This window comes from Corvus moneduloides, chromosome Z (genome assembly GCF_009650955.1).
Source record: "Corvus moneduloides isolate bCorMon1 chromosome Z, bCorMon1.pri, whole genome shotgun sequence".
Lineage (NCBI taxonomy): Eukaryota > Metazoa > Chordata > Aves > Passeriformes > Corvidae > Corvus > Corvus moneduloides.
In genome coordinates, this window is record NC_045511.1 from 14,966,331 (window position 1) to 14,993,035 (window position 26,705).

Consider the following 26,705-nt stretch of genomic DNA (forward strand, 5'->3'; position numbering starts at 1 on the left):
CTGACATCACCATGACTCTCTCGTCTGCTCTGTGAGTTTCATTAGCTGATTAACGCCCACCCTGTGCCACACATTGATTCATCAAATGTGCAGCACTTTGCACCTACCAACAGGGACCACAGTCTCTTGTCGATGTGCCCAGCCACTTTTGGTGCAGGATCTTTGTTCAGAGCTTTTTGGTATCCAGGTACACTCTATACACACACTGAGCAGCACCCATATGTTTCCTGCCACTTCTGAAGAGCAGGAGAAAGACTTCTGCCCAGAGTGGGGTTGTGGCATCCTCTAGCATCCATGGAAATCCTTTTCTTAACTGTACATGAGTAAGAAGAGGGGACATCCGCCACTGAGGAGTCCCTTACCTACTGCTGAGGAGAGGGCACAGCCATGGTTGAGAGGTCTGCACCCCAGCAGGGTCCTTCACCCATTGCTGAGGTGAGTGGACACCCACCACTGAGAGGCCCTTTGCTCAGGGTCCCAGCACCATTCCTGAGGAGAGGGGACAGCCAGTATTGAAGGGTTTCACCCGTCTCTGAGGAGAGAGGACACCCATGATGGAGGGATTCCTCACCCACCACCGAGGAGAGGGAACAGTCATGGGTGAGGGGTGCCAACCCTATTGCTGGGGAGAGGTTTCACCCACTACTGACGAGAGTCGAAACCTTTTGGCTGACAGATCCCAAACTCGTCACTGAGGAGAAGGGATACCCGCTGCTGAGTGATCCCAACCACAACACTGAGGAGAGGGGACACCCACTGCTGAGGGGTCTTTCACCCGCTGCTGGGGAGAGGGACGCTCACCTTTGAGGGCTCCTTGACCCATCACTGAGGAGAGGGGACACCCATGGCTGAAGGGACTGAGGAGCCGACTGGGATCCCCCGCCCCCTGCTCCACCGCATGTCCCGGCGGGGGACTCGGGTGGGGTAGGGACACCCCCGTGGGGAGTCCCGGATTCGAGTCCCGCGTCGGGCGGCTCACCTGGCCGGACCGTGCGGCGGCAGACTTTGGCTCCAGCCCCTATAAAAGGTAACGGAGGCGTGAGTCAGAGCCGCCGCCTCCTCCCCGCCCGCTCTCACTTACGTGCGGCCGGGCGGGCGGGCAGGCACGGAGCCGCCGTCCCGCACCCGCGCACTTGCCGGAGATGAACCGCGCCGCGCTGCGGGTCTCGCTCCTTCTCCCGCTCCTGCTCCTGCCCGCCCTGGGCCGTGCCGGCTCCGACAGCGAGAGCGACCAGGAACACGGCGGCGAGGAGCCCCCGCATTCCCCGGGGAAAGGTGAGCAGGGGTCCCTCGGTGCGCGGGGCTCCACGAGGCGTGGAGCACCCCGCTGCTGCCTTTGGGGTCCCCGTGCACGAGGCGCCTCGGAGCTTAGTTAGGGATGGCCGGTGCCTGAGCACCCTGATGCGTGCAGCACCCCGATACTGAGTTTGGGGTCTCTGATACATGGGGTACCTTGATGTGCAGAGTTCCCTCTCTTGCTGAGTTGGGAATCCTTGATGAATGGAGTGCCCCAGTGCAAGGGGTGCTGGATTTGGGGTGTCTGATGTTTTGTGGAGAGGTGTCCCCACTGCCAGGGAGTTCTCCCCTTGCTTGGTTTGGGGGCAGGGGGGCTGCTCTACCTCCTGCTGCACCCTTGTTAGGGCTCCATGTGCGCCCCAGGGTGAAATGCCCCTGTGGAGATGTGTTCCCCCAGCATCGCCCAGCTGCGGGCGCTGCACCCCCCAGCACGTCCCTGCCTTTGTCCCTGCTCCCGCCAACTCCCGTGCGGCTCGACTGGCCCGACCCCTGCCCAGGAGCTGGGCCCTCGCTTTGTCCGCAGCCCTTTTCCCTCACTGGGACCCGCTTGCATCAGACTGAGGGGGTCAGGACTTCCTGAGATGGGGGTACAAGAGTTGTGCACCAAGCAGTCCCTGCTTGCTCCCGCGGTCCGCCCGGAGCTTCCAACCCTGCACCCTGGCGCGGTGAATGATGGCCGGTCCCCTTTACCCTGCGGCGTGTCGGCTGGGCTGCCCTGCATCCACCTGGTCCCCCCGCGGCCCGCCAAGAGCGGGGTCTGGTCCTGCTGCAAAGTTGGAGGGGGGCTGCTCCACTGCTGACGATGGGGGACGGGGGACGTGACAGAACGCAGGACTCCAGGGTTGTGTGCCCCTCCTCCTCTCCGTGAGATGTCTTGCTGGTGGTATGGGGGCTTTCAGAGTTAGAGGTTCAGGGGAAAAGTCCTGGGTCTTTGGTCTTGGTCCCTTTTCTGATTGGAGGCTACGGCACTGCCACGGCTCTGCGGGGATTTTGGGGGAGTGCTGTGGATTTTCTCGCCTGGGGATGAGTGCTGCACTGAGATGTTGCTGTCCCTGGCTATGCACCTTGTCCCCTCTTTGCCCACAGGTTTGTTTCCTGGGCTCAGCCTCATAGCGCGTCCTTGGTTTTGCCTTTGGTAAAGAGTTGTCCTGACCTGTGCCAGGACAGCTGCCCTGTGGTAAGGACTGGGAATAGTTTGGTGCCAGGAGCTGCTTTTGTTATTGCAATGAATCACTTTTCTTACCACTCTTGCCGGGCTGAGCACTGGACAGAGATGGGGATGCAGACGGTTCTTGCCACAGAGATTAAGTAACCCAGGCCACACGGTGAGGGGGTGTTGGGTGTCCAGCATACCGGTGTGCTGCGCTGGCCAAGGGGCTGGACACTGCGTGAGGTTTGGGAGGGGTGGGTGGGAGGACTGGGATGGAGAAGGGGAAAGGAGGTGGCCAGGAGGTCGGTAGGGAACAGGCAAGTTAGCCCGTGCTATACCAGTGTTAACGGCTGAAGATCTGGATGGAATCCCATGGGAAGCAGGTCATGGCTGGAACCCTCCAAGGCTCCTGCCAGGTGCCAAGAGCTGCGTGCCTCAGCACCTCTGCTGGGTAATGAGATGGTTCCCTCTTGCTTGAGGCTTATGCATGAGGTAGGGCTGGTGGCCCCCCAGCCCTGGGTACTCAGCACATGCTTGGGGATTTGCCGTGAGGTTGCTCCCTGAGAAGACTCTGCTTGCCCAAGGACCTGAGTCCTGTGCTAAGTGTGTCTTTGGGAGACAGTAACTCTCTCTCCCTATTTCCTCTCCCTGCCATTCAGATGTGTCTTGCTCTCAGTGTCCTCTTCTTGGTCATTCCCCCATGTCCTCTTCTTCCAGGAGAACCTATTTTTCTTGCTTAATACTCCTTATTCATGTCTCTCCCCAGCTCCAAGCACTGATCTGTCCTCTGGGATTTCCCCATTTTTATCCCTTTTGCTGGGATGGCCCTTTCTCTGCAGCACTCTGGTTGTTTCCTGCTTCCCCATCACCTACTGGGGCAGCTGGGTTCAGAAGGAGCAGGAATGTGCCTTGGAGTAAATCCTGCCTTATGTCTTCCTCCACGCAAACCCTCGCCCCTCTCGGGGGAGATGGTAGAGTCTTGGGCTCCACAGCCCAAAGAGAACAGGATCTCCACAGCCTCAGGAGAACAAAGAACAATACCTGCAGCGACCTGTGCTACCAGTGGCACATTAAAAGCTGATCCCAAAGATTTGCAGTGGGTCAGAGTTTATAAACACAGAGGGGCTTTAATGCAGCCAGGCTTGGGAGGGATCAGTGCCCCCATGGGCAGCACATGGGGTGGTGTCCTGGGCTGAAAGTACATGGGCACAGCTGCACGGGGGTGTGTCTGGAGGGAGAAACCAGGGAGGAGGTGGGGCTGGAACGACACAGCCCTTCCATACACATGCCTCCTGTGGGGCTTGGCAGAAGGATGCTCAGGTTATGCACCCCCCTGCCCAGACCGTCTGCCTGTGCCATGACTGGAGAGCTGGCTTTGGGCAGCATGAGCACAGTCCAGGTACCATGATCAGGTTATTGCTTTCAAGGGATGTGGTGTTTGGATATGTTTTGTAGGCTGGGACCCGGCTGCTGTAGCTGGTTCCTACTCTGGGACCTGCACTCTGTGCATCTCTGCATGTTCTGGTACTTCCTGGCTTACTGGCCCTTGGGAACAACACCCCACTTACCCTCTTTTCTGGGCCATGAGCTCCACTGATCTCTCCATAGCCTGGGACTGACCCATAGACAGGGCACAGAAAGGTGGTCCTGGTCTGGCATCTGCAAGCTGAACTCATCCCATGGGACTTTGACCCTGGTATAGCTCAGGATTGGCTCCCAGCAGGAAGAGGAGGCTCTGGCAGCATGCCAGCACTCCCCGTGGCTGAGCACTGGGCACTGTGTGCCTGGCCAATAAGAGAGCAGGATGGGAAAGCTTGAAGTGAGCTCGCTGTCCTGCCTGCCACACACGTGCCATCCAAACTTCTGGAGCTCAAGCTCACAGCAGTGGCTGTGTTGCTGTCAGGCAGCATCCACGCTGTGAGCAGCACATGTGTTTCAGGGTTGTCAGGTACCCTGCAGCAGCCTCAGACTGCCCAGAGCCTAAAATATGAAAAACTCAGGATGGGAGGTGCAGACGTGTAGGGCAAACCCTCTGATCCCCTTCCTTATTGTCTGGCTCTGCTGAAGGTTGCCTCCTGGTCTGTGCAAACGATTCTGAGTCCTTTGGGTGCACAGTCCATCCCTGTGTGCCCTTGGTGAGGTGTCCTGGGAGCAGCCTGCTGCATCAGTGCCTTTCCTATGAGTGATTCACAGCATCCAGTGGTTGAGCTGGCTCCTCACGCTGCCAAAAGCTGCTCCTACCCTTCCTCCCCGGCTGCAGGACATGCGGAGCAGCACGCTGGTAATGGCAGCGTCTGCCTGAACTCGGCAGGAGAGTGTTGTTGGATGGTGTTGGATATCAAGGAGGGAAGGGAGCTGGCACTTGCAGCAAAGCCTGTATCCCAGAATGGGAGGGCTGAGTGGGAGCAAAGAACAGCGGGAGAAAGCACAAAGGGAGGGTGTAAAGGGGGGAAACTCGTGGGAAACTTGGCTGGACCGCGGGCTGCTGGGGAAGGGCGGGCGGCAGGCAGTACTCAGGTGAACCGGGGGGGTCTGCGCGGCTGAGCACGGAGGCGTTCTCGCCTGCAAGGGCAGGCAGCTCCTGTCAGCACCCTACTGTGTTTTCCCGCAGGAACCCCTGCCAGGAACCCTCTTCTTGCGCGTTATCTCCCGGTGTGCGTATCGCATCACCAGGGCTGTTTCCCTCTACGTTTTCGGGAGCGCTTTGCAGTCCCTGCCGAGGCAGTGGGTGCTCAGAGGTAAGGCAGGGCATGCAGAGAGCTGCAGCATCCGCTGCCGAGGTTCTTTTGTGGTGAGTGGAAGCAGTTCAGCAGAAGGGAGACCTGGCATCACACGGCTTTCCGAAGGAGAAGACGTGCTCCGGCGGGAAGTGTGGGAGGCAGACTGAATTATGCAAATCACCACTTGGGCAGGGCAGTGGGTTAATGTTCATGGCTGCGAGACTGCAAAGGCCCCCAGGTGGAAGGGATCGGAGCAGTTAGCGCAGGGCTCCTCCGAGCTGTGCCGGGGCAGGGGGGGATGCTGAGAGCCTGACCCAGCGCCCGAGCTGGGCTCGCCTCGGCGCTCTCCTGCAGCGCTCGGTGCGGGCGCCACGGGGGCCCAACCCTGCACGGCTGCGCTCGAGAGATGCCTGCCCGAGGGGGCTGTGCCGTCACTGCACCCAGAACCACGGGGTGGGAAAACACACCCACGGGGGCTTCGGTGGATGGATAAGAGCTCATGGGTCCTTCTGGGTTTGATGCCAAGACATCCCTGGGGACGTCTGTTGTGTTGGGGTGGATTGAACTGGTTCCTCGGTGCAGCTGCAGCCTTCGAGGTGTCCAAAGCTGCCGAGCTGAGCTGGCAGGGGGCTGCAAGGAGGGTCCAGAGCCCCCTCAGCTGTGGGAATAGATGTGTGCTGGGAGATGTGGGAAGCTGAGGTAATTGGCACAGTGCTGACACAGCAGGGCAGGTGTCAGCACAGGGCTATTGCTCAACCGGTGATATGATGTTTGAGCTGCTTTCTGTCAAGGCAGAGTCCCTGGAGGTGAGCAAAAAGTGGGGTGTTGGGGCGGGCTGTGCCAGTTGAGGCATGTGCAGTGAACTGAGGTACCGTGTGCCAGCCCTGGGGTGCTGTGCCTCACCTGTGCCAGGACTGCCCCAAAGTGAGTGTTTCTTTGTGCAGATAGTGCCCAAAGGGGTAGGAGAGTGGGAGCAGAGTGGGAAAAGACATATGGTGTTTCCAGAGGAGGGTCTATCGTCTCTCAATTTTGATGCACAGTCAGTGTCTGGGCAGCAGGAATCCTTTGTGTGAGCAAGGTGGGCAGGATAAATGGATCTCAGCTTGCTGTAGCAGAGCTGGGTGCATGCCTGGGCAGTACCATGCAAGCAGGCATGGAGAGGGCACTGCAGTCTGTCCTGGGGCACATGTGTCCTGGTGCATGCAGCTGTGGCTTGCACAGTCCTCTGCTTGCTGCTCCTTCTTTCTTTGCCTTTGGGAATACCCAAGAGATCCCTGAGCATTGCTCCTGAGCGTCAGTAATTCGACAGAGGTGAGTCACCAGTCATACTGGAGGGAGCCCTGAGATCTGTTCCCATCTCCGCAACACACAGTGCCCCTAAACACCCTCCAGCTCTTCCCAGCCCAGTTTGGCTGTGGTCATCCACTCCCCCGAGCAGCAGATGCTCCAAAACCCCCAGCAATGCCCATGCCTGGATCCTTGCTGAGTGGAGAGCAGGATCCTGCTGGGCTTAGGGCCTCGCATGGGACATCTGGGCCTGGGAAAGCTTGCCTCTTCCTTTCTCACCCCTGAGCTGGAATCCACTCCTATTAATAGCAAGTGGGTGTCGATAGCTCTTGTCAGCAGTAGGGATCGGGGCTGGAGCAGCTCCTGCTGAGACCCTCCAGCATCCTGGTGAGGCTGGCAGGCAGATGGCCCCACCAAGGGACAGAGACGATATTGGGGCTCAACTGTACCTCTTAAATGCTCCTCCATGTCATTGCTGCTGTATGAATGCCCCCCTTTGCCCCAAACCTGCCCCAGTCTGGCACTCTCTGCTCCTGCACTCATGGTCTGAGAAGTGCCAACAGCCTGTCTGCAGTGACAAGCTTGCTGGTAAGGACAAGTCAGGAGGAGCCCATGAATTACATATTGTGCCAGTCAGAGCAGGCACATAATCCTTTTGTACCATGTTTCCCTGCTTGGGGCAATCTGAGCCCCACATCCCTTTGTCTGGAGCTGGTTGTTTAGAAGGGCTGGTGACAGCCAAGGTATTTGTTCGGGGGCATCTGAGAAGAGGTTCTGGTGCACTCCTAAGGCTAGCTCCAGTGATGTGCCAGGAATCTGGGCATTGCTGACAGCTCTGGAGGAGAGTGACAGTGCAAGGGCCAGCCCGTTGAGTACTGGGTACTCTCAGGACCTTCCCAGGAGGGCTTTGCCCCCTCTAGATCTGCACAATGGCATACCACCAGCTGTGGGAAACGCAGGTCACATCTTGCCCTGCTGTGGTCACTGTGTGACCCATGGGTGACACAAGAAGAGCAGAGGTCCCGGCATAGGATCCCCCATCCTCCCTCCCACTTTTCCTAAGGAAAGGGTTTTGCATGGTAAGACCTTACGCAGCTCTGTGTGGGTATTTGGGTGGTCATATGAGTTACAGCTGGGGACAGGAGCTGAGCATTTTGCCTGGCACTTTTTCCTGTGAAAGCACATCCCCACTGCAGGGGCACTCGCTGATGTAAAGAGAAGGTTTTGATGCTCCTTTTCTTCCTCTGCTCTCAGTCCCAGGCAGCTTTCCCAGGTGGGAGGAGGGTGTCTGCATGGTGCAGTGCATCTTGCTGCCCAAACTCCTCGTGGAGTGTGGGAGCTGCACTTGTGAAGTGCCTTGTCTTGGGGCAGTGGGAAGCTTTGGCTGCTCTGGAGCAGCTGCTGGTACAGCTGCTCAGTGATGGAAGCCAATACCTCTGATTTTTCCTTTTTAAGGACAATGCCAAAATGTCAGCCCTGGCGTTTTCCCTCTGACCAACAACTGCAGGGGACCTGGCCGTGCTCTGAGGAGGCAGTACCCTCTGGGAACATGCCCTTTGTTGGGACAGAGGGAGAAGTGGGAAAGCAAAGGCGGGGAGGGGGATGGATGGAAGGCAGTGGGAGCACAAAGGCCTGCTGCCTGGCAGAGACGTGTTTGCTGACAACCTTTCCCTTCCATTCATGTGGTTTTCTCTTTTCTTTTTTTTCAAGGCCACAGCCACTGGAGCTATGAAGGTAAATACCCTGCAGTTACTTCTGCTTTTTTCCTACTACCCAGCAGATCCTGGGCTTGAGCCAGCCATGGTTAATGATTACAGGGCTTCTGTGCGCACTCCACGACTCACCCTTCCCTCCTGCCTGACCCTGACACAGTGCCCGCACTCAGGCATGGATGGGCTGAAGAGCCAGGTGTTGCTCTGATTCCACCAGGAAGCAGCAGCTCCAACGAGGGCTTTCCTAGGCCCTGGCTGTGGGGGGATGCCCCCCTGGGAAGGGCTCCTCCCTGAATGAGAGCTCCCCTGACCCTGTGGGAAGCCAAGTGGGGGAAAGGGCTGCACTCCCCAGGCTGGACTTGCAGTCCGTGCTGGGACTTTGACCAGCCCAGGGATTAGCTTGTCTTCACTTCTGCCCTCTGTCACCCTCCCTCCCCATCCTGCCTGGCCCTGCCCTCGCATCAAGGCTTGGGGGGCCTCTCCACAGCACCCATGATGGGCATCACCACAGTGCTGTGACAGATACACCCCTTACCACTGCACCATCACCCTGAGGTTTGGCTCAGCTGCTAAAGCCCAGCTCCATATTTACAGGGGTCCTGCAAGGGGCTGGCCTGGGGACAAGCCTGGGTTTGCACTGGCCCATGACATGCTAGAAGCAGACCTCTGCAGTGCAAAGGGAGGTTTCTGGGGCATCAGCCGTGCTTATCCCAGCTGTGGCACTGGGGAGAGGTGTCCATTTCAGTGGCCAACTGAGCCATGTGAGCTGGCCCTTTGTCACAGAGCCCAGGAGCACTGTGGTACCTTGCTCAAGCAGCAGCAGGGGCGATACCTGCCAGAGGCCAGGCTGTTCAAGGCAGCAAGTATGTGATGAGCTGCAGGGCAGCAGCTCCTCAGCTTGCCAAGTCCACTTGTAAATGATCTTCTTGCACTCTTCCTAAACACCCCAAAAATAGACTTTCCTGGCAGCTCACCATGCTCTGAGACCTTTCCTGATACAGCTGCATTCAGTCACATGTTGGCATAAAGCTGCTCCCAAGCTAACTTCATGGAAGCTAACCTTATGTCCATGGCTAATTCCCTGGCCAGTGCCTGTCCCCTTCCCCAGTACCCCCAAACCTTCTTTCTGGAGGTGTCCTCATCCTGGCACTCTCACTGACAGTTCCTCCCTTCCTTCTTGCACCAGACCTAAAGCACTGGAGTACGGACTACTCGGACTGCGGGGGCACCAAGCAGTCGCCCATCAATGTTGACACAGCTCAGGCCACCTTCAGCCCTGACCTGCGGCCAATCCAGCTCTCTGGCTACAGCCTGCCTGCCAACAAGCAGCTCAAGCTCAAGAACAATGGGCACACAGGTAGGGGTAAAGGCACCTGCAGGGGCTGGAGCACAAACAGAAGACACTCAGACTCTCCCAGCAGGACCAGGCTTCTCTGACACCCTTTCCCTGGGCTCTGGGAAGGAAATAGTCTTGCAGGCTGCAGCCCTGTTGCCTTCTAGGCCAAAACGGGAGCAACAGGCTGTAGATATTTTGCAGGTCCATGTGTTTTCTTGGACAAAGTGAGAAGTCCCGAGATGTCCAGAGCCTTTGGGAGCTGGCTTCAGAAATTTTTTAACTCCACATTTTCTTTAAAAATGTGTTCTGGTATTTCTGATGCAGGTTTTCAGCCACTGCTTCCTCCCCTGCATTTCACTTTCAAAGGACTCATCAGTTGCTGGATGTGGCTTAACCTTTAAGCTACCTACATCTGTCTTTTAGGGCACAGCTTTGACCACCTTACTTTGTTTGTACTTAAGGATTCTATCTCAAGACCTTAAAACTTTTTTGTAGGTCTTTTGTTTCCCTTCTCCAGTATCAGATGGTTTTTGTAAAATTCTGGACACAACTTATTCATGTTATTTTAGTATCAGCCTCAGTATGACAGATACGGACAAAAACCACTTCTTTCCAGAGCTGAGGATGGTTGGACCTGGTTGCTACCAGCTTTTTCTCGGAGGAAGCAGAACGTGTTGTGCACACTGGTGTCTGCCAGTCCCCAGGCTAAGAAAAGGTTATGGAGAAAGGGACTTAAGAACTTGCTGACAGTGTGATAAGGCACCTCCTTGCCCTGGTAGCCAACGAGATGGAGCTGATCTGTGTATACAGCAAACTTGACAGGTCAGACTTGCTGTGTATGGCCAGATCAGCTGCTTGGTGCATGCACAGAGCTCTATATTGTGGCCTCCTGCCCTAATGTGCCTGCAGAGTTAAACTAGTTGAGCTCAGTAGTTGCTATTTTAGACACCCTGGAATCTGGTGTTGCTTGGTGTTTAGGAAAGCAGTGAGAGCATTTTCATTGGGGAGGGGGGAAGTACTTTCTCACATGCTTTTAAGATGCCTTTTTTTATTGTGGCAACCACTGGTCTGCTTTATGAAGATCCATAAATAAATAAAAAGTTGCAAGTCCAGTAAGATATTTGTACAGTTACTCATTTTGGTAACAAGGTATTTATGCTATACAAGCATTTTTGAGGGTCTGAAAATGACTCAGGTAGTTAGGAGAAGGAAAACAATAGTTTAGCTGTACAAAAGAAGTATAAAAGCAGATAAATTCATAGGGAGGGAACAGTTTCTCACTTCCTGTATTTGAGTTTTCTATCTCTGAACCCAGTGGCAAGGAAGCCGAGATGGCCAATGACTCATCACAGCCCTGTTACATGGTTAATCCCGAATCTGTGCCCTAGCTTGGCAATGTTACTAAGGCACACTTCATCTAAAAAGGGAAAAGGGAAAGAACTTACATTAAAAATTAGGAAAAGGTGCTTAAAAGGATAGGACAACCTCTCTCAGGGTCGAGGGATGCTCCTGATATTTTTGCCACATGTCCGGGTAACTCAGTTTTAGATTTGCCACATTGCTGCCTAAGTCTGAAACAGCTGGATAAACCACATTAAAGAAAAATCAATGTATGAATTTATGGTGTCCAAAGAAACAAAAATTTTAGCTCTAAGTGCTTTCAAAATATTTAATGCTTCTATGCCACTAGTTCCAGTGCTGTCGTACACTTACAGGCTGCTTTATTTGAAAGGTCCCAGCTTGCCAAGAGTTGCAGCTCTCTGTCCAACTGCCCTGCTCCCACAGATATCCACCATTCTGCCAGTATCTTTCTCTATGAATTTTGTCCATGGTCTCTTTATATTATTCTCACTTACTCAATAAATTGTTGGATAGCATTTGGCTTGGAGCTGACCCTGGGAGTCTTTGCGGAGAGGGTCTTCACTTTCCAGCATTTTCACAGTAGCTGTTTTTGAAGCTGATGTATTTACTGCAGTTTCCTGCAACGTTAAGTCAAAAGTTGAACCCTGGCACGTTGGCAGGCTTGCCCACAGCCTCAAGAGAGATGGAAAGCAAGGTTTTCTGTTACGACCAGTTTCTAGAAAGCCAGGCTGACTGTTTCCCTTGAGACATCTCCTTTGCGTACCTGTGGAAAAGACTGGGCTTTATGTTGACTTACTGACCTCTTCCTTCTGCCTCCGCAGTTGTCCTTGAGCTGCCTGAGTCCCTGGCCCTCACTGGTGGCTATGCCCAGCAGTACCGAGCTGTGCAGCTGCACCTGCACTGGGGCTCCCCACTGGGACCTGGCTCAGAGCACACCATCAATGGGCGACGCTTTCCTGCTGAGGTAAGGAGCCCTCATGGTGCTGGATGCATCTTTTCCCTTGTGGTGCTGGGCAGGGAATGGATGCTTCTCACCCATGGCTCTGGTTGTCACTGGATGTAGGCTGTAACCCCTGGCCAGGATCCTGGGCAGCTCTGCAGCAGTGGTGTTCAGTGTAGGAGGCTACATTTTGATGCTGAGCCAGGCACATGTGAAGCCTGGTCCTGGGCTGATGGAGCAGGAGCTGTGGCAGCTCCCAGGCTGTGGAAGCCAGCTTCCCTGGAAGCTGTGAGCCTGCTTTGGGAGCTACAGGGACTGTTTACTCTGTACACACTGTCCTCTTGCTCTGCCAGCTCCCATCTGGTTTTATCCCTCCTTCTCTAGCTGCTGTCATCAAACTGAGCCTGGCTCTGCAGTATGAGCCACTGGTATGCAGGACAGAGTGCTGGTTTGCTGTTCCTGACCAGGAAAGTTTCTGCAGGCAGACCTTCATGCTGGCTGCTTTGCAGCAGCAGATTTTCTTGGTCCCGCCAGCATTTTCCCTTCCCTACAGGGGTACTCGTCACATCTGCATGTCTCTTACAGCCCTTGCATCAGCAGGCTGTAGCCCTGTGGGAGTGAGCATCTCCCAGTGGTGCCCATCCAGGACTGGGATTACGTGTTTCCCTTCCAGATCCATGTGGTCCACTACAACACCAAGTACGACAGCTTTACAGAGGCAATGGTTCACCCAGATGGCCTGGCTGTACTGGGAGCCTTTCTGGAGGTGAGTTCCATGGATCAGCAGGGGGAGGATAGGACTAGGGTGGGCAGAGTTGGACACAGTTTTGGGGACTGGCAGAGGTGCAAATGCACCTTGAAAAAAGGGGAGAGAAAGGGCAGAATGAAGCAGTCACTGGGATAGGGTGCCTCTCTCAAGGGGCGATACCTCCTTGCTGGCACTGCCATCACCATCTTGTCTCCCTTTGGCCCCTGTCCTTGCCATTACAGTGGGGTTTCTTTGTTGCAGGTTGGGCACGGGGAGAACCAGTACTACCATGAAATACTAAAGCATCTGTTCGAAATCCAAGAAGTGGGTAAGGCCCTGTCCCACTAGTGCTTTGTCTCAGGGGCTGCAGCCCAGCAGAGAAGCCTGCTGCTCAGCAGAGCAAGGCTGCAGCAGGCAGCCCACCTGCTTTCCCCTGCCTCCCAGGCAAACCAACTGCTCTTCCTCCAGTGGCTGCAGTGGCACATACAGTGCCAGACTGCCCATGATCTTTATGCTGTTGTCCTCCAAGGAATTTGTACCAGTCTCACTCCCATTATGTTTCCTCTCCCAGGACAGGAAACATTGGTGCCTGGATTCAACATTGCAGGTCTGCTGCCTGCCAACCTGAAACTCTACTTCCACTATAATGGCTCTCTGACCACCCCTCCCTGCTACCAGACAGTCAAATGGACAATCTTCAACCAGACCATGCTGCTTTCTCATAACCAGGTCTGTGTGGGCAACAAGCTCCGCACTGGGTCTTTCCCAGCCTGTCCCAGTAAGCTGATGCAGGTGCCCTGTGCCAGTGCTCTGCAGCTCATCCGGCCCCCAAAGGCAGGATGATGCTATTCTGTTCACACTGTTCTCCTTCCAGATGTCAATGCTGGTTTCAAGCCTGAGAACCGATGATGACAAGCTTTTGCAAAGCAACTACCGGCCAGTGCAGAACCTGCATGGGCGACGGGTGCTGGCGAGTTTCCAGACCACCCCTTTGGTGAAGCATGCTCCTGGTAAGGAGTGTGTGACTGTGCCCAGGCTGCTCCCAGCTGCAGGGATGCAGTGATGGGGCGAGCACCAGGAGTCAGTGCTTTGCTGTCTCTTACAGAAACACAGCATCTGCATGGGTTAGATGTGCCCGGCAAGTGATGTGTGGCAGCACTGGTCTTAGGGTCCCACTCTCTCTCATTTCTGCACTTCTTTCATGCTCCCTGGGGAAGATTGATTTCTAGGAACTTATAGTCTTGCAGGCATAACAGTAGCAGGACTAGGGGATGCATGGTCAAGAGCAAACAGGCAGGTCCTAGCACTCCAGCTAGCTACTTCAATCCCAAATGCAATAGACAAATTCAGTAGGAGCTGCCAGAGGTACAAGACTGCAGTGAACACCCCTCCTCCAAATCCTGCAGGAAGGGCAGTGCTGGGGACCCTTCCTGAAAGCTGCGCTCTTCCAGTGGGGCCTCACAGCCGTGCTGGCGAGGCACACAGTCCCCTGCCTGAGAGATCCCTGTCTGCCCACCCTTTATTTCTCCTTGAAGGTCTTTCTTGCATTGGTGATTTCCAGGCATGAGTAGAAATCACTATTAATCCTCAGGTGTGACTATCGCTCTGCATCACTGAATTTTTTGCCCATTGCTTCTCCCTGAGGTCACTGGGGTTTTTCTGTTCAACATCCTGTTCCTTTTCTGTTCTGATGGCATTTCCTACACCTTTTGTGAAGGTGACTAATAGGAACAGCACAGGGTTGGTCCCAGGCCTCTGGGCAATGCCTCAATAACCACACACTGTGGTGCAAGGCACTTCCCTCACCGTCCCACCTGCAGCCTGCTTGCTAATGGCTGTAGGCTTTTAATCACTGTGGTCTTCGGCCTGGCCAGCTCTTTCCCATGTGGCACTGCATCAAATACTTCACTGAAGCCGGGAGAGATAAAATCTAACGCATTTTCTTTGTCTAGAACATCACTTATCAACGAAGGATATCGGGTTAGGCTGGCATGCTCTATCTTTGGTAAACCTGTTAGATACTTTATCATATTTTCCATTTATCTCCAAGCCTTTCTTTTACTATTTTCTTGCAGAAGCTGTTCCAAAGCCTCCCAGTGCTGGGGCAAGGGGGGAGTTGCCCAGCTCTATTTTTTTTTTTTCATTTTTTGCTATTTCTATACAAAACTCCCAACTGAAACAAAGCCCCAAGTCTCCTGTTCCTGAAGTGCCAGGAGAACGCCCCAGTACTCCTGGATGAGGTCATTGGTCCCCCGCCGTGTGTGCACAGGATTGTTGGGGGTTTCTCCCCACGTCAGTGCTGACTGCCTGCTTTAGCCCTGGGGCTGCTGAGCACTGAGATGGGGTGCTGTGGGGTCACATCTTGTTTTGCTTGTAGTTGCACCTTCTGTGCCCACTCTTGTTGATCTTTTTTCCAGTCACCACCAGTTTGGGATAACCACTCCTGCCCCCAGCTGCCGGGTGGAGGTGGCAGCTTTCCTGCAGCAGCCATGTAGCTGGATAGAGCCCACAGATAGTGCCACTGTGCGTAACACCCGAGCTGTGTACAGATGATAATGCAGCTCTTTAAAAGCCATGTTTTTATGCTGGGTAAACATTTGTCCAGCACAGCTCCTTCCCAGCATGTAGGGTCACCAAGCCATCCCCATGCCAGGTGCCCTACCTGTAGTGTGTGGCTGCCTCTTCTCTGGGAGCTGCTGACCATCTCACTCCAGGCAACTGCTCCCCCAGTTTCTGCTTGCTGGGCTCATCCCATGTGCCTCTCTGGGGTCTCCTGTGGGGTCCAGTGCAGTCATGGGGTGCTGAAGTGCTCAGAACCCTGACTGCTTCCTAGGCTGTGGCAGCAGCAGTGGGGGGAGTTTCTGGCTGGGCTCAGCAAAGCTCAGGTGTGGGCTGTGGTTCAGGGATCCGTTTTTCTCCCTTTTCCTCCCTTTTCCTCATGCTTCTGCCAGAGTGTCAGGGCTGGGCTTCCTGCAGCAAGATGCTGTGAGCTGCTGGGGATGTGGCAGGCAGCTCTCCCCTGCTCATGGGTGATGGGGAGCCTTGAGGGGAGCCCTACTTTGGGAGGGGGGTCTGAAGGCCTGCAGGCTTGAGATTTCCCTCTCCAAACACTTCAAAGGCAACTTCCTGACTGTGTTGTCTCTCATTACAGGTAGCGATGATTCAGCAACAGCAGGTAGGTGAGGGTCTGGCACGAAGCAGGGGAAGGAGGGCACGGGGTGTACCTGCTTGGGAATTGGGGTCCTGTGGAAGCCATGTGCTGAGCTGGGAGCAGGCAGCCAGTGGGTTTGTAGGGCTGCTCTGGCATCCATGCTGCTGGTTCTCATCCGCTGGTCTTTGTCTCCTTTGCAGAAGGACACTCCAGCTCATTTCATGCAGGTAAGTGTGCTTAGCCAAGGCTGCTCCTTTGTGTCCCCTCTGCCCCTGGGCTACCAGCCTGCTCCTTGCCTCCTCTTACTCAGCCAACAGTCGCAAGGAACCATCCCCAGAGTAACACACCTGTGCTTGGCTTGCAGGAGACGTGCTAGCCGTGCTCTTTGGGGTGCTCTTTGCTGTCACGGCACTGGCCTTTCTGCTGTACATCTACAAGCACCGCAGCCAGAACACACGGTGAGCAAGGGAGAGATGCAGGAGGACAGGGCTGGGAGGCAGAAGGTTCCAGGGCATGAGAATGGGGTTTAATGGTGGTTTCAGGCAACAAGACCCCGTGCCTGGTCTAACACTCCCCCCTTCCTTCTTTCTCCAACAGGCTGGACTCGCCAACCAAATCCAAGGTCATCTACACGGCAGCCAGCACTGAGAACACCGCATAAACTCCACACCTCTGTGGCAGTCCCAGCCCCACAGGCTCAGCCTGCCACCCCACCTCCCCTCACTCCCATCCCAGGTCAAGGAAGACCAGTGCTCCAGCATCCCTTGGCTGCACAAGCTGCCCACATGCACTGTTTGTCTAGGGGCAGCATTTGGTCCCAATAGATATTTTTGTTATAAAAAAAGGTAAAAAGTATTAAAAAAAAAAGTAAAATCCTCCCATGGCACCAGCTGTCTCTGCTGTCTTTGTGAGAAGCCGTGGGGCAAGAAAGAGCGCCCTGGTGCAGCTGGACCCACAGCGGAGAGGGGTGTGCAGGGACCCCTTCCCAAACAGCAAAGACAGCATCAGCCTCTGTGCACCGGGCAGAGCTCCAGAGTAAGCAGCAAAAGGCTTCTTGTACAGCCCAGCCCTGCCCTCCATCACTCTGGGACTTCTTCCTCCTCTTATTTGTGCAAAGCATTGGAAAAACATAGCTTGGTAGGACTGAAGAAAGGCAGAGCTGAAGGTGGCAGAGCCACTGCTTGCTTGCTGGCCAGCCCCCACCCAGCTCACCCCCAGCTTTATCATAGCTAGATTAGCCAGAACAACCCTAGATCCATGGCTACCTCCCACCTTTCATGATGGCTTCTGTGGAGCTGGAGCCAAGTCCCAGGAAGCTTTATGGCCATGGCAAAACCAGGAGAAACTGGCCCTGTCTGGGAGAGGAGAGGAACCTGCAGGTCTCCAGCCCTCAGCAGCCTCCAGGCAAATGGGGCCTGCAACTGCCAGACCATCCCCCTCCAATCGTATCAGCACAGGCCACTGCCACCACTGCTTGTACCCTCCCCGCAAGGGCAGTGCTGATGGCCACACACACCCCCCACTTGTCTGTGGTACTTAATTTTATTGATATAAAAGCCCACTGTGGATAAAACTGCCTTTTCAGCCCAATGGCAGTTTCTCCCTCCCAGCCCTGTGGCACAGAACCAGGGCTGGTACCCGCCTGAAAATCCCCAAGAACAGGAGAGGGCAATGATCCATTGGAATGGTCCCTTGAACCCCCTCCCAAATCTGTGCCGGCAACAGCTGTGGCATTGCATCTCCTCCCAAGCCCTCCACCACCCTCCATGTCCACTGGGTCTTTTGCATACTGTCTTTTTCCCTCTTCTCCTCCCATCCTGCAAGCTGTCAGTACCCGTGGGTCCCCCAGCACCATCCTGCTGCACCAGGATGCTGGCTCACTGCGCTACTGCAGGGCAGTGCCAGGGCCATGGCTTCTGGGGCAGCAGGACTGGGCAGAGAGGTGGAGAAAGGAGCACTACAGCAGTCAGCCACGACCCAGGGCACGGCAGCACTTTGCAAAGCCCCTTCCTCCACCCTGCAGCGAGGAGGCAACGCAGGCCCCCTGCCCTGGCATGGGGGGCAGCACATCTGTGGCAGCGGGGGGAGAAGCGATGGGTTTCTTTGGGCTCAAGCCTCCGGCAGTCACAGGCAGGCTAACTAGGGCTGAGCTCACAGCAGGGCCAGCAAAGTTGGGTCCCCCAAAACTGAGGTGTTTTATGGGGACTCCCAAAGGGGCGTTGGAGTGAGCCAGTCTCAGCCACACTGGTCGGCTGGCTGCCACAGCTGGACCCCAGCGCCTGCCCCACCAGGGCTGGCCAGGGTCCCCCAGTCCAGGAGAAAAGATATTGCAAAGAAGGTGATGGCCGATCCTGCCACCAGGATAGGAGGGGAGGGGAGGGGTGGCTGGGGACTGGAACATCCTGCAGGGCCTCAGGATCCTGGCTGGGGGCTGGCTCCACTCCGTAAACCTGCAGGAACCAAGAAGAGAAGTGGTGAGTTTTCACCAAACTCTTTACCCCACTTCTCCTAGGAGAAGCAACAACCTAACCATGGCCTCAAAAACTCCCTGCTCCTCTAAAGTGGGAGACGAGGGGATGACACCCTTGTTTGAGCCACAGAGAAAACCTCTCGCCACCCCAGCACTGGTCCTGGTACCCCATGAGACCCAAAGTGTTCCCCCACGCCCTTTTTGGAGCGGTACTTACAGAGCAGGAAGCGCCGCAGGTTCTGCGCAGATCCCCCCGAGAGCAGGTACGCCCAGGCAGCGGCAGCAGCCATCAGCAGGTAGGAGGGCACCAGGCTGCCCACGTACAGGGGGTTGCAAAACGACTGCGGGAAGAGGCACAAGGAGAGAAGGGTGAGCAGGCAGGAGAGGACAGGAACAGGATGTGTGGCAGTGTCACCACCTCAGTGAATGGAGTGGGACAGGTGGCACCAACCCCAGGATTTGGTTTGTTAAGGACCAGCTGCTTCACTAGTGCCAAAGGCTGTTTCGCCCCAGCGTGGGACCAGTACTCTGAATACAGGTCCCAGTGCAGAGCCCTACTCCCAGTTACTCACCGACCCCGAAACAGTGAGATGCATGATAACGACCGCTGCGATCTCCCACCAGCGTCGGTGCTCGCAGCCATGAAAGAAGAGGATCCCCCAGAAGGTGTGAAGGAAAATCAGCACCATGGTCATAAAAGCTGCAGGGAGAAGTGGAGGTGTCACCAGGGAATCACCCACCTCACCTGGCCTGCAGGCCTGGGGAAGGGATGGAGATGAGTCAGTAAAGGGGGGATAGAGAAACAGCATGGCTGGACTGGGAGGTGCTGGGTCAGACTTTGAGTGTGGGAGACATGAAAAGAAGAGCAGGGAGAGTCACAGGGAACAGCAAGAAGGGCTTGTCACAGAGAGATGTAACAAGGGACTATAAGGAGCTCAGGTGGGTCAGGGTGCAGCATGGGCAAGACAATGTAAGAGGGAAAACTCCAGCGCCTCATCTGCTGCCTCTGTGGTGGGGCAGAGATGTGAGCGAAGGGTGCCACTTACTCACCTGAGGTCAGGAAATACAGCTGTGAATCCCCATGGATGCCCACAGTGCCAGGCCCTAACGCGTCTGCCAGGAGATTGATCATGGAGAAGGCGCCGCTCATGAGACCAAAGCCCACGCCAGCCACTGCCATGACAGGGACACTGTTAAGCTCTGAGCCTCCCAAGGGCCACCCCATGTACCACCCAGCCAGCTTTGGCATGAGAAACCTCTCTTTGCTCCCAGCACCATGTGCAGCCCTGCCCAGCCTCGCCCCCTGTCCTGTGCTCAGGCTGCTCTGCTCTGCACAGCACTCACCATATGCCATTTGCTGAATGGAAATGGGGGAGCAGCCGTCCTCACTGAGGGCCACCAGCCCCTCGATGGCCTTCCTGTGGGGTGAGAGCACACTGGAGCCCAGCACAGCCAAGCCACCTCCCGAGGCATGGTGCAGTATTCACTCTGTACCATGCCACCTTCCTGGCAACCTCCCCCTCCCCGAGCAACACCCACCACGGAGATCCTCCGTGTGACTGTACCACCAGACAAATCAGGCATGTGAAAATCATGTGAGGCCACACGGAAAGATTTTCCACAGAGGAATGTGGGTGCCAGCCAGCCCGGCAGAACAGGGCTGGTGTGAGCAGGACGCTGGGTCTAAGGCAAGCAGCACCCCCGCATGGAAAGCAGCCCCACTGCAGGCGTGGGAGGCTGTACCTGATCTCTGCACTTATACTGAGAAGATGTTGACAAACAATGGAGGAGGTGCAGGGAAGAGCTCGAAGAGCTAGAAAAATTCTTTCGGGGGAGAAACTGGGAGAGGAGAGGCTTCATAATTTATGCCAACTAGAGGTGTGACAGGTAAGGAGCATGCCAGGCAGCTCCTCGGCCCGGGGAGGACAGCAGCACTTGGGACCGGAGATCCGCAAGGCAAAGGAAACGCAGTAGTTTGTGTCAGAGGCTGCTCCGTGGAGCTCTGCTACCCTCTGCCTGCCTGCCTCCGGCAGTGCCCTGCCGCAGGGAGCAGCATGGCCTGCAGACATGCTCCCCCCAGCATTCTCCCAGCTTCCAACCGGGAAGACTAGGGAGTATGAAGGACACGTCCCCATGCCTGCCTGCCCAGCCCCAGCACAGTGTCCATCCATACACAGGACAGGGTGCAGCATGCGCTTCCCTGCCAGTACAAGCCCCTGTGCTCCAAGACAATGGTATCAGGAAGGCTGGGAACTGCCAAAGCTGCAATGAGACTGTTTCCCAGCTTGGTCAGGGCACCAGATCCTCCAGAGCTTAGGGCTGCTCTGCCCCACCACCTGACACCCACTAAGGTCAACACACAGAAGCAGGTGCCACCCATGTGCTCCCAGTAAGCACTGAGGCAGCTTCGTGCCACACTTGACATTCCCCCCAGTCCAGCAGCTCACAGACGGAATCTGGCACCACCATGGCTGGGAAGACTGTCCAGCAGTGCTGGCACAGCAGGGAGATGCCGTTACCTGAGGAGCTTGTAGTAAAGGAAGCGGAAGGCCTCCTGAAGCAGCACAGAGAACATCACCCCAAAAATCAGGAGCCCCTTCTGCAGCCGCTCATCCTGGGGATCGCTGGCTTTCACTGCGATGAACCAGATGAGGGACGAGAGCAGCAGCGACACCAGCCAGAAGAAAGCCCTGTAAGACACAGAGCTTGCTGGCACCGGTGCTGTGCTGGAGCGGCTGCTGTGTTGGGACTGGCACCAGCAGCTGTGCCCCGGCCTTGCCCACTCTCTGACCAGCACCAGTGCCATTATGGTACCAGTGCTGGGCGGCTGGTGCCTGTACTGGTCCCACCACTGTGTTGTGCCTGCACTCCTGCTCCACTGGTCACCAGAACTGGCAGCAGTCGCCCTGTTGTGCCCGCAGCAGTACCAGCACCTGTTCCAGGCTCATATCCACGCCAGTACCAGTTCCAGTACCATATCCTTCTGGTCCCACAGTGGTACTCGTACCAGTTACCCAGATGCACACAAGCACCAGTACCACTACCAACCCTTCACTGGTACTGTATGAGTGCTGGTGTCCACAATGTGCCAATGGCTGTGACAGTAAGAGAAACAAAATTTGTGCTCTTACCATGCAAGCAACAGCACCAGCATGACTACTGGTGACTCCAGTGAGCCCACAACAGCACCAGCATGAGTCCTGGTGACTCCAGTGAGTCCACAACAGCACCAGCATGAGTCCTGGTGTGTCTGCTGCACCCACGATGGTGCCTCAGCCAGTAGCCACATGCCTATCACACTCCTGATGCTACCAGCACCCTGTCACACCCATACTGGTACCAGCACTCCTGTCACGCCCATCCTGTACCAGCACCGTCACTGGTACCAGCACCCCGGTCACGACTGCAGTGATCGTGTACAGGCACTGGGACCAGCACCCCGACACATCCGTACTGGGACCAGCACCAGCAGCAGAATCAGTGCCCCCACCACGATCGTTCTGGTAGTAGCACCGGCGCTGCTCCTAGCGCCCGGCCACGCCCACACGGCTCCCGGAGCCGATCCTGCTCCCACACCACGGCAGCACCAGAGCCCCCATCGCTGACTGACCCGGCGATGAGGATGATGATGCGGAGCGGGTCGCGGGCGATGGTGAAGATGAAGAGGCCGAACGCGGGCCCGAAGGCGATGAAGGTGCACCCGAAGAAGACGGCGAGCGTCATTTCGGCGGGAGCGGGGACACGGGACCGGGGTCGGACCCGGAGCTCGGACCGGACGGGCCCCGCGGCCCCTTCCCCCTCCGCCGCCCTTCCGGGGCCGATGACGTCACACGTGCGCGCGCCGCCACCGCCGGAAGCAGCGTCCCGGGGCGGGCGCGGGGGGCGGGGCCAGGCCCGTCAGTCACGGCGGGCGCGGGGTTGGATATCGGGAAAGGCCCGTCCGGAGCGGGCCGGGCCCTGGGACAGGCTCCCCGGAGAAGGGGTCACAACGCCGGCCTGGCAGAGCTCAAGAAGCGTTTAGACAACACTCTCAGGCACACGGTGTGACTCTTGGGGTGTCCTGTGCAGGGCCAGGAGCTGGACTCGATGATCGCTGTCGGTCCCTCCCGGCTCGGCATGTCCTGGGGTCCTGTGGTCCTTTGGGGGCGCAGCTTGGCCTTGTCCCCACGGCCCCCCCACGAGTGGGGCCCTGCGCGGCCCCCCAAGAGCGGGGGCTGGGTGAGGCATGGAGGCTGTCCCACCCTCAGTGGTTCTGTGCTCCCCACACTTGGCACCTCGAGTCCAACCCCATCTCAACGAGATTGACACCGAAAAGCACTTCAGGGAACTTCCCACTTACTGATCCCCGCACCTCAACACACACCCTTTCCGCCTCCAGAAGACTTTGGACAGGAGCATTGGATGTAGAGTTCTGCATGTGCTGAACTGGCAGAAGCACCGCACCCATGCCAGTCTTGGCACACATGCAACAAGGTCAGAGGAGGCTTTTGAGGAGTCTGGGTTTCATTAACTCGTGGAAAACTGGCCCCGTTTTTAAAAGGCACAACTCACAGCAGAGCACTCCAGGGTGGAGTACAGAGGATTCTCATGAACCAGGGGAAATCCCAGGGGTGCAGCGAGATGTGGGTCCCAGCATATCCCCTCCAGCTCATGGGCTTGCCCTTGCAGCCAGCAAGTTGGTAGCTGGAAACAGGAATCACAGGATCTTTTCCACTTGTTCTGGGGACATGATTGATGTTTGGTTTGATCACCAGGGTTTACAAGGCCACATCATGCCCAAGTACAAGTGATTCCAGAGGAGGAGAGAGGGGAATAGTTTCGTCCCTGCCTGAGATTTCATAGCTTCTTTGCAAAATAGCTCAGAATCAGACCACTTGGCCCAGAGGAAGTCACACTTCCCTCTGTAAGCCAGGGACATCCACTCCCAGTCCCTGTATTACTTTCAATTACGGCTCTGAGGGACCTGCCCACTTGGTCAAGAGAGCCTCTGTGAGCTTGCTCCTGGATGAGGATGGCCAGGACCCACTGAGGGGTGCAGATGAAGGCTGGGGCTTGCCAGCTGGGAGATGTGGCTCTGGTGGCTGCAACATCAAGGAGGATGGGTCACAACAGGAGGTGTCACCAGGGGCATCACCAGGCATCCTCAGCCCCACCACAACTGGATTCTGGTGATGAGTGAGTGTGCATGCAGAGGAGTGCTGGGCTGGATAGGAACAGGGACAATGCCCAGTCCAAGAAGAGACACAAGCACCTCAGGGCAGGACAGGGCACAGAACTGTGCTTGGGGTTGAAAGAAGAGGAGCTTAGGGCGCCCAGTGGTGGCAGGTGCCCAGAAAGGCTTTGGGGACACCCTGGATGTCCTCAGCCCCCTGCTCCCTCCCACCCAGACCTGATGAGCTCCCTTTCTATCCACCAGGCCTTGGCTCCAACACTTGTGTTCTTCCTGGCTCTGCTGACCATTCAGCCCAGACTGCAGCACCATGACCAGACTGAGACAGACACAGCCAAACAGATAGAAGAGTGTCAGGAATATCTGCATCATGAGATGACTTGGCTGCTGCAGGTGATTGAGGGGAAGAGGGGGACCATGGCAGCCCCACTCCGTTCTGCAGTGCAGCAGCAGTGGCTGTTTTGAGGTGCTGTAGCAGCCCTGGTCCTGGTCGCTGTGGGCTGCTGGCTGGGCAGGTGAAGGAAGTGTGCCTCTGCCAGCTGCAGGGAGCAGGAGAGCTCCCGCAGCAAGGAGAAGGACAGTGGCCAGGAGGAGTTCAAAGGTGCCCACCATGATCTATCTTTGTGACCACACCATCCATCACCAATGGGAACATTTGAGCTAAGGCTGGATGGGGCTGTGAGTAACTTGATCTAGTTGAGAGCGCCCCTACTCATTGTGGCAATGGTCTTTAGAGATCCCTTCTGACCGTTCTGATCCCTTCTGTGATTCTAAAGCAGGATCTGCCCAGCACATGAAGCATGGGCCAGCATGATAGAATCAAGACCAAGATTTATCATCCCCTAAGGCAATACTACGAAGTTCACCAAAATGATGATCCTAGCCCAGTCCACAAAGACAATAAACCTCACCATAGGGAAGACATCCTGCAAGAAAGGCATCACATAACAGAACCCTGATAACAAGTGCTTTTACTTTATTGTCTTTTGCTCTGAAAGGCAATAAATCAACCTTGTGACCAGCAACTGCTAAACCAAAGCAATGAATGCCCCCCAAGGGTCCCTTGCTGCCTGTCACCGTTGTAAGCCTGTCTTGCAGCAGAGATGCTCCAGTGCTGCTCCCAGATCCCCTGAGCAAGTGCAGCAGGGGCCACATGTCCTCCCGTACTGCATACTCCACCCTCACAGGCAGCACAGCCCCAGGCACTGAATATGGGGCATGTTCATACAAAAATGAGATGGCACCACGTGGTCATGGCTATCCATGCTTCCCTCCAGCTGCCTTGTCCTCTGCTGGCATTGACAAGTCAGTAATATTGATTTGAGGGCTGGGAGATTTGTGTGGCACTTGGCTTTAGGGGGCCTGACCTGTTTTGAAATCCCCCAGAGTCTTGCAAAACCCTCACAACTCGGCAGCACAGTTTTTCTGGTCCTCACCCTAGTGTCTCAAGCTGTAGATGCAGGGAGGGACTGAGGGGTGGCAGTAGTCTGTGCCTGGCTCTGCACAGCTCGACACATCTCATCCAAGCATCTCAGATGCTCTTTGTGTGGTCCTCCCACTCCAGCATGTAGTTCAAGGGCATTGAACAGGAAGGATTCAGAGGTGAAATGAGGCACTGGAGAGATGAGAGAGCTGGAGCAGAGAGCAGAGGTGAGAGGCTGCAGGAGGTTAATGTGCTGGTGTATCAATGGGGTGGCAGCCCACAGCAGGGCTGAAAGCTCTTTGGGGAGGTCATCAGTCTGCTAGGCCAAGATAAACAAATCCAAAGGTTGAAATTCCATGGGAGAGGTGGAGAGAGAGGAAGGGAGGAGGGCACCAGCACTTCAGTCCCCAGAGTGGGTCTGTGACACCTGTGGGGAGACATGCTCCCGTGCCGACAATTCCACAGTGCCCCAGGCTCCCAGAGCTTTCCCTGGTCTGCATATTTCTCTGTGGGGCTGCAGGGGAAAGGAGATGGGTGGGACAATGGAGAAAATGCAAAGCTTTGCTGAACCATGGCATAGCTCATGCCTTTCCCAGGCTGAGCATCACCTGGGAACAGCAGTCAGGATCTCACTGCCAAATCACAGGCAGTTCAAAGGAATAAAAAGTCCCTTGCAGCGAGGTGTAAACAGTTAAGTAAAGTGGACTGGTCCAAACCAGGAGGCAGCAGCAGCTAATGGGGAAAAAACAGTGGGTGTGAAAGGGCTCTTTGTCCCAGCAGGAAGGCGAAGGGCGCCCAGAGGCTGGGCACTGGGACGCACCCTGACCGGGGCACAGGGCAGGCTTGTTTGCAGTACAGGGTGCAGGCTTCCAGAGAAGAGGTGCTTTTACACTCTGGTTCTTTTCAAAACCAGACAACCCCCTGCCTGGAAGGGGCTTTGACTAAACAACAGAATGGCTCAGCAGATGCACTGCAGAAAAGGAAGGCGGGCCCAAGGAGGAGCTCCGGCCCTTGCGCAGGGACAGCTCAGCAGTCCAAGACACCGTGTGCTGTCCTCCCCTCTGGCTCCTCCAGGCCCAGGGTGGGAGGCTGCAGCTCACAGCAGACTTTGTAACCTTGGGAGGGTGAACTGAAAATGAGCACCTCATGCATGGGGAGCTTTTTTCCCTCTTGTAGAAGGTCTTAGAACCACGAAACAGAATTACTGGGCTATGGAGAGGGCGGGAGGCCAGCAGCAGCTGGGCAGGAAAGAGATTGAATCTCAACACCCTCCTTTCCTGACCTGAGAGGTACAGCAAATAAAGGAAAGCAGATAACAAAATCTATCCCTGCCAGTGTCTTGCTGGGTCTGCCTTGACAAGGGGTCAGCATGAGTTGTGTTTCCTGGCAGTATGTGGATGTGCTTTTAGACGGATATCCGCTGGGTAGTGTGGGACAGCAGGGCTCAGTGCACATTATGGAGGGGCCCGAAGCGAAGGGCAGGACTAGATAATGGTTTTGGGCATCCCCAGGAAATCCAGCCCATTTTGGTGGCAGCAATGAGACACATCCGGCTGCTCTTCAAATTGTGTTGGAGAAAATACAGCAAGCCAGGAAGAAACTTCCTGAACACTTTGTCTGCTGCATTAATATTTGCTGGCTTACACAGCTGTCCCTCAGGCAGGCGTTCAGTCACTGGCAATAGAAATTGCAGCTAGTACAAAGGGTGAGCAGCTAATCCCAGACCTGGAGAAGACCCTGACAAATAATAATGTGAGCATGCATGATCACGTGCTTGTGTGTTTCCTCATTGTGATAAACATGAACCCTCCATGGAGACGTCAAAGACCTTGTGGCTTCCCCAGGTGGCCAGCCCAGTAGCATGCAGACTGTGGGAGGGGACACACCAGCAACATGGTTTATCACTGTGTACTTGAAGAGGATGGTGAGTTTGGACTGAG

At 55.8% G+C, this 26,705-nt stretch overlaps 2 protein-coding genes across 4 annotated transcripts; one reads left to right on the forward strand and one right to left on the reverse strand.

Annotated features, from left to right (window-relative positions):
• Window positions 1–1,054: 1,054 nt before the first annotated feature.
• On the forward strand, window positions 1,055–16,588 carry CA9 (carbonic anhydrase 9). Of its 3 annotated transcripts, XM_032095344.1 has the most exons (12): window positions 1,061–1,275; window positions 8,164–8,187; window positions 9,352–9,522; window positions 11,685–11,827; window positions 12,477–12,569; window positions 12,813–12,879; window positions 13,123–13,280; window positions 13,426–13,561; window positions 15,703–15,726; window positions 15,903–15,929; window positions 16,067–16,160; window positions 16,300–16,554. In XM_032095344.1, exons 1-12 carry the CDS (start codon window positions 1,143–1,145, stop codon window positions 16,361–16,363), a joined length of 1,134 nt encoding a protein of 377 aa, XP_031951235.1. In that variant the 5' UTR covers window positions 1,061–1,142; the 3' UTR covers window positions 16,364–16,554. The 3 variants fall into 3 exon arrangements, with proteins under 3 accessions (XP_031951234.1, XP_031951235.1, XP_031951233.1); XM_032095342.1 differs by lacking the exons at window positions 1,061–1,275; window positions 15,903–15,929; window positions 16,067–16,160 and adding exons at window positions 4,695–4,727; window positions 5,058–5,184 and having other exon boundaries at window positions 16,300–16,588; XM_032095343.1 differs by lacking the exons at window positions 15,903–15,929; window positions 16,067–16,160 and having other exon boundaries at window positions 1,055–1,275; window positions 16,300–16,588.
• Window positions 16,589–17,225: 637 nt separating this feature from the next.
• LOC116437574 (gamma-secretase subunit Aph-1b-like) lies at window positions 17,226–22,003 on the reverse strand. Its single transcript, XM_032095345.1, has 7 exons — window positions 21,783–22,003; window positions 20,692–20,862; window positions 19,517–19,590; window positions 19,223–19,345; window positions 18,745–18,872; window positions 18,390–18,513; window positions 17,226–18,152 (listed from the first exon to the last, which is right to left on the reverse strand). The coding sequence occupies exons 1-7, from the start codon at window positions 21,893–21,895 to the stop codon at window positions 18,115–18,117; spliced, it is 771 nt and encodes a 256-aa protein (XP_031951236.1). The 5' UTR covers window positions 21,896–22,003; the 3' UTR covers window positions 17,226–18,114.
• Window positions 22,004–26,705: the final 4,702 nt, after the last annotated feature.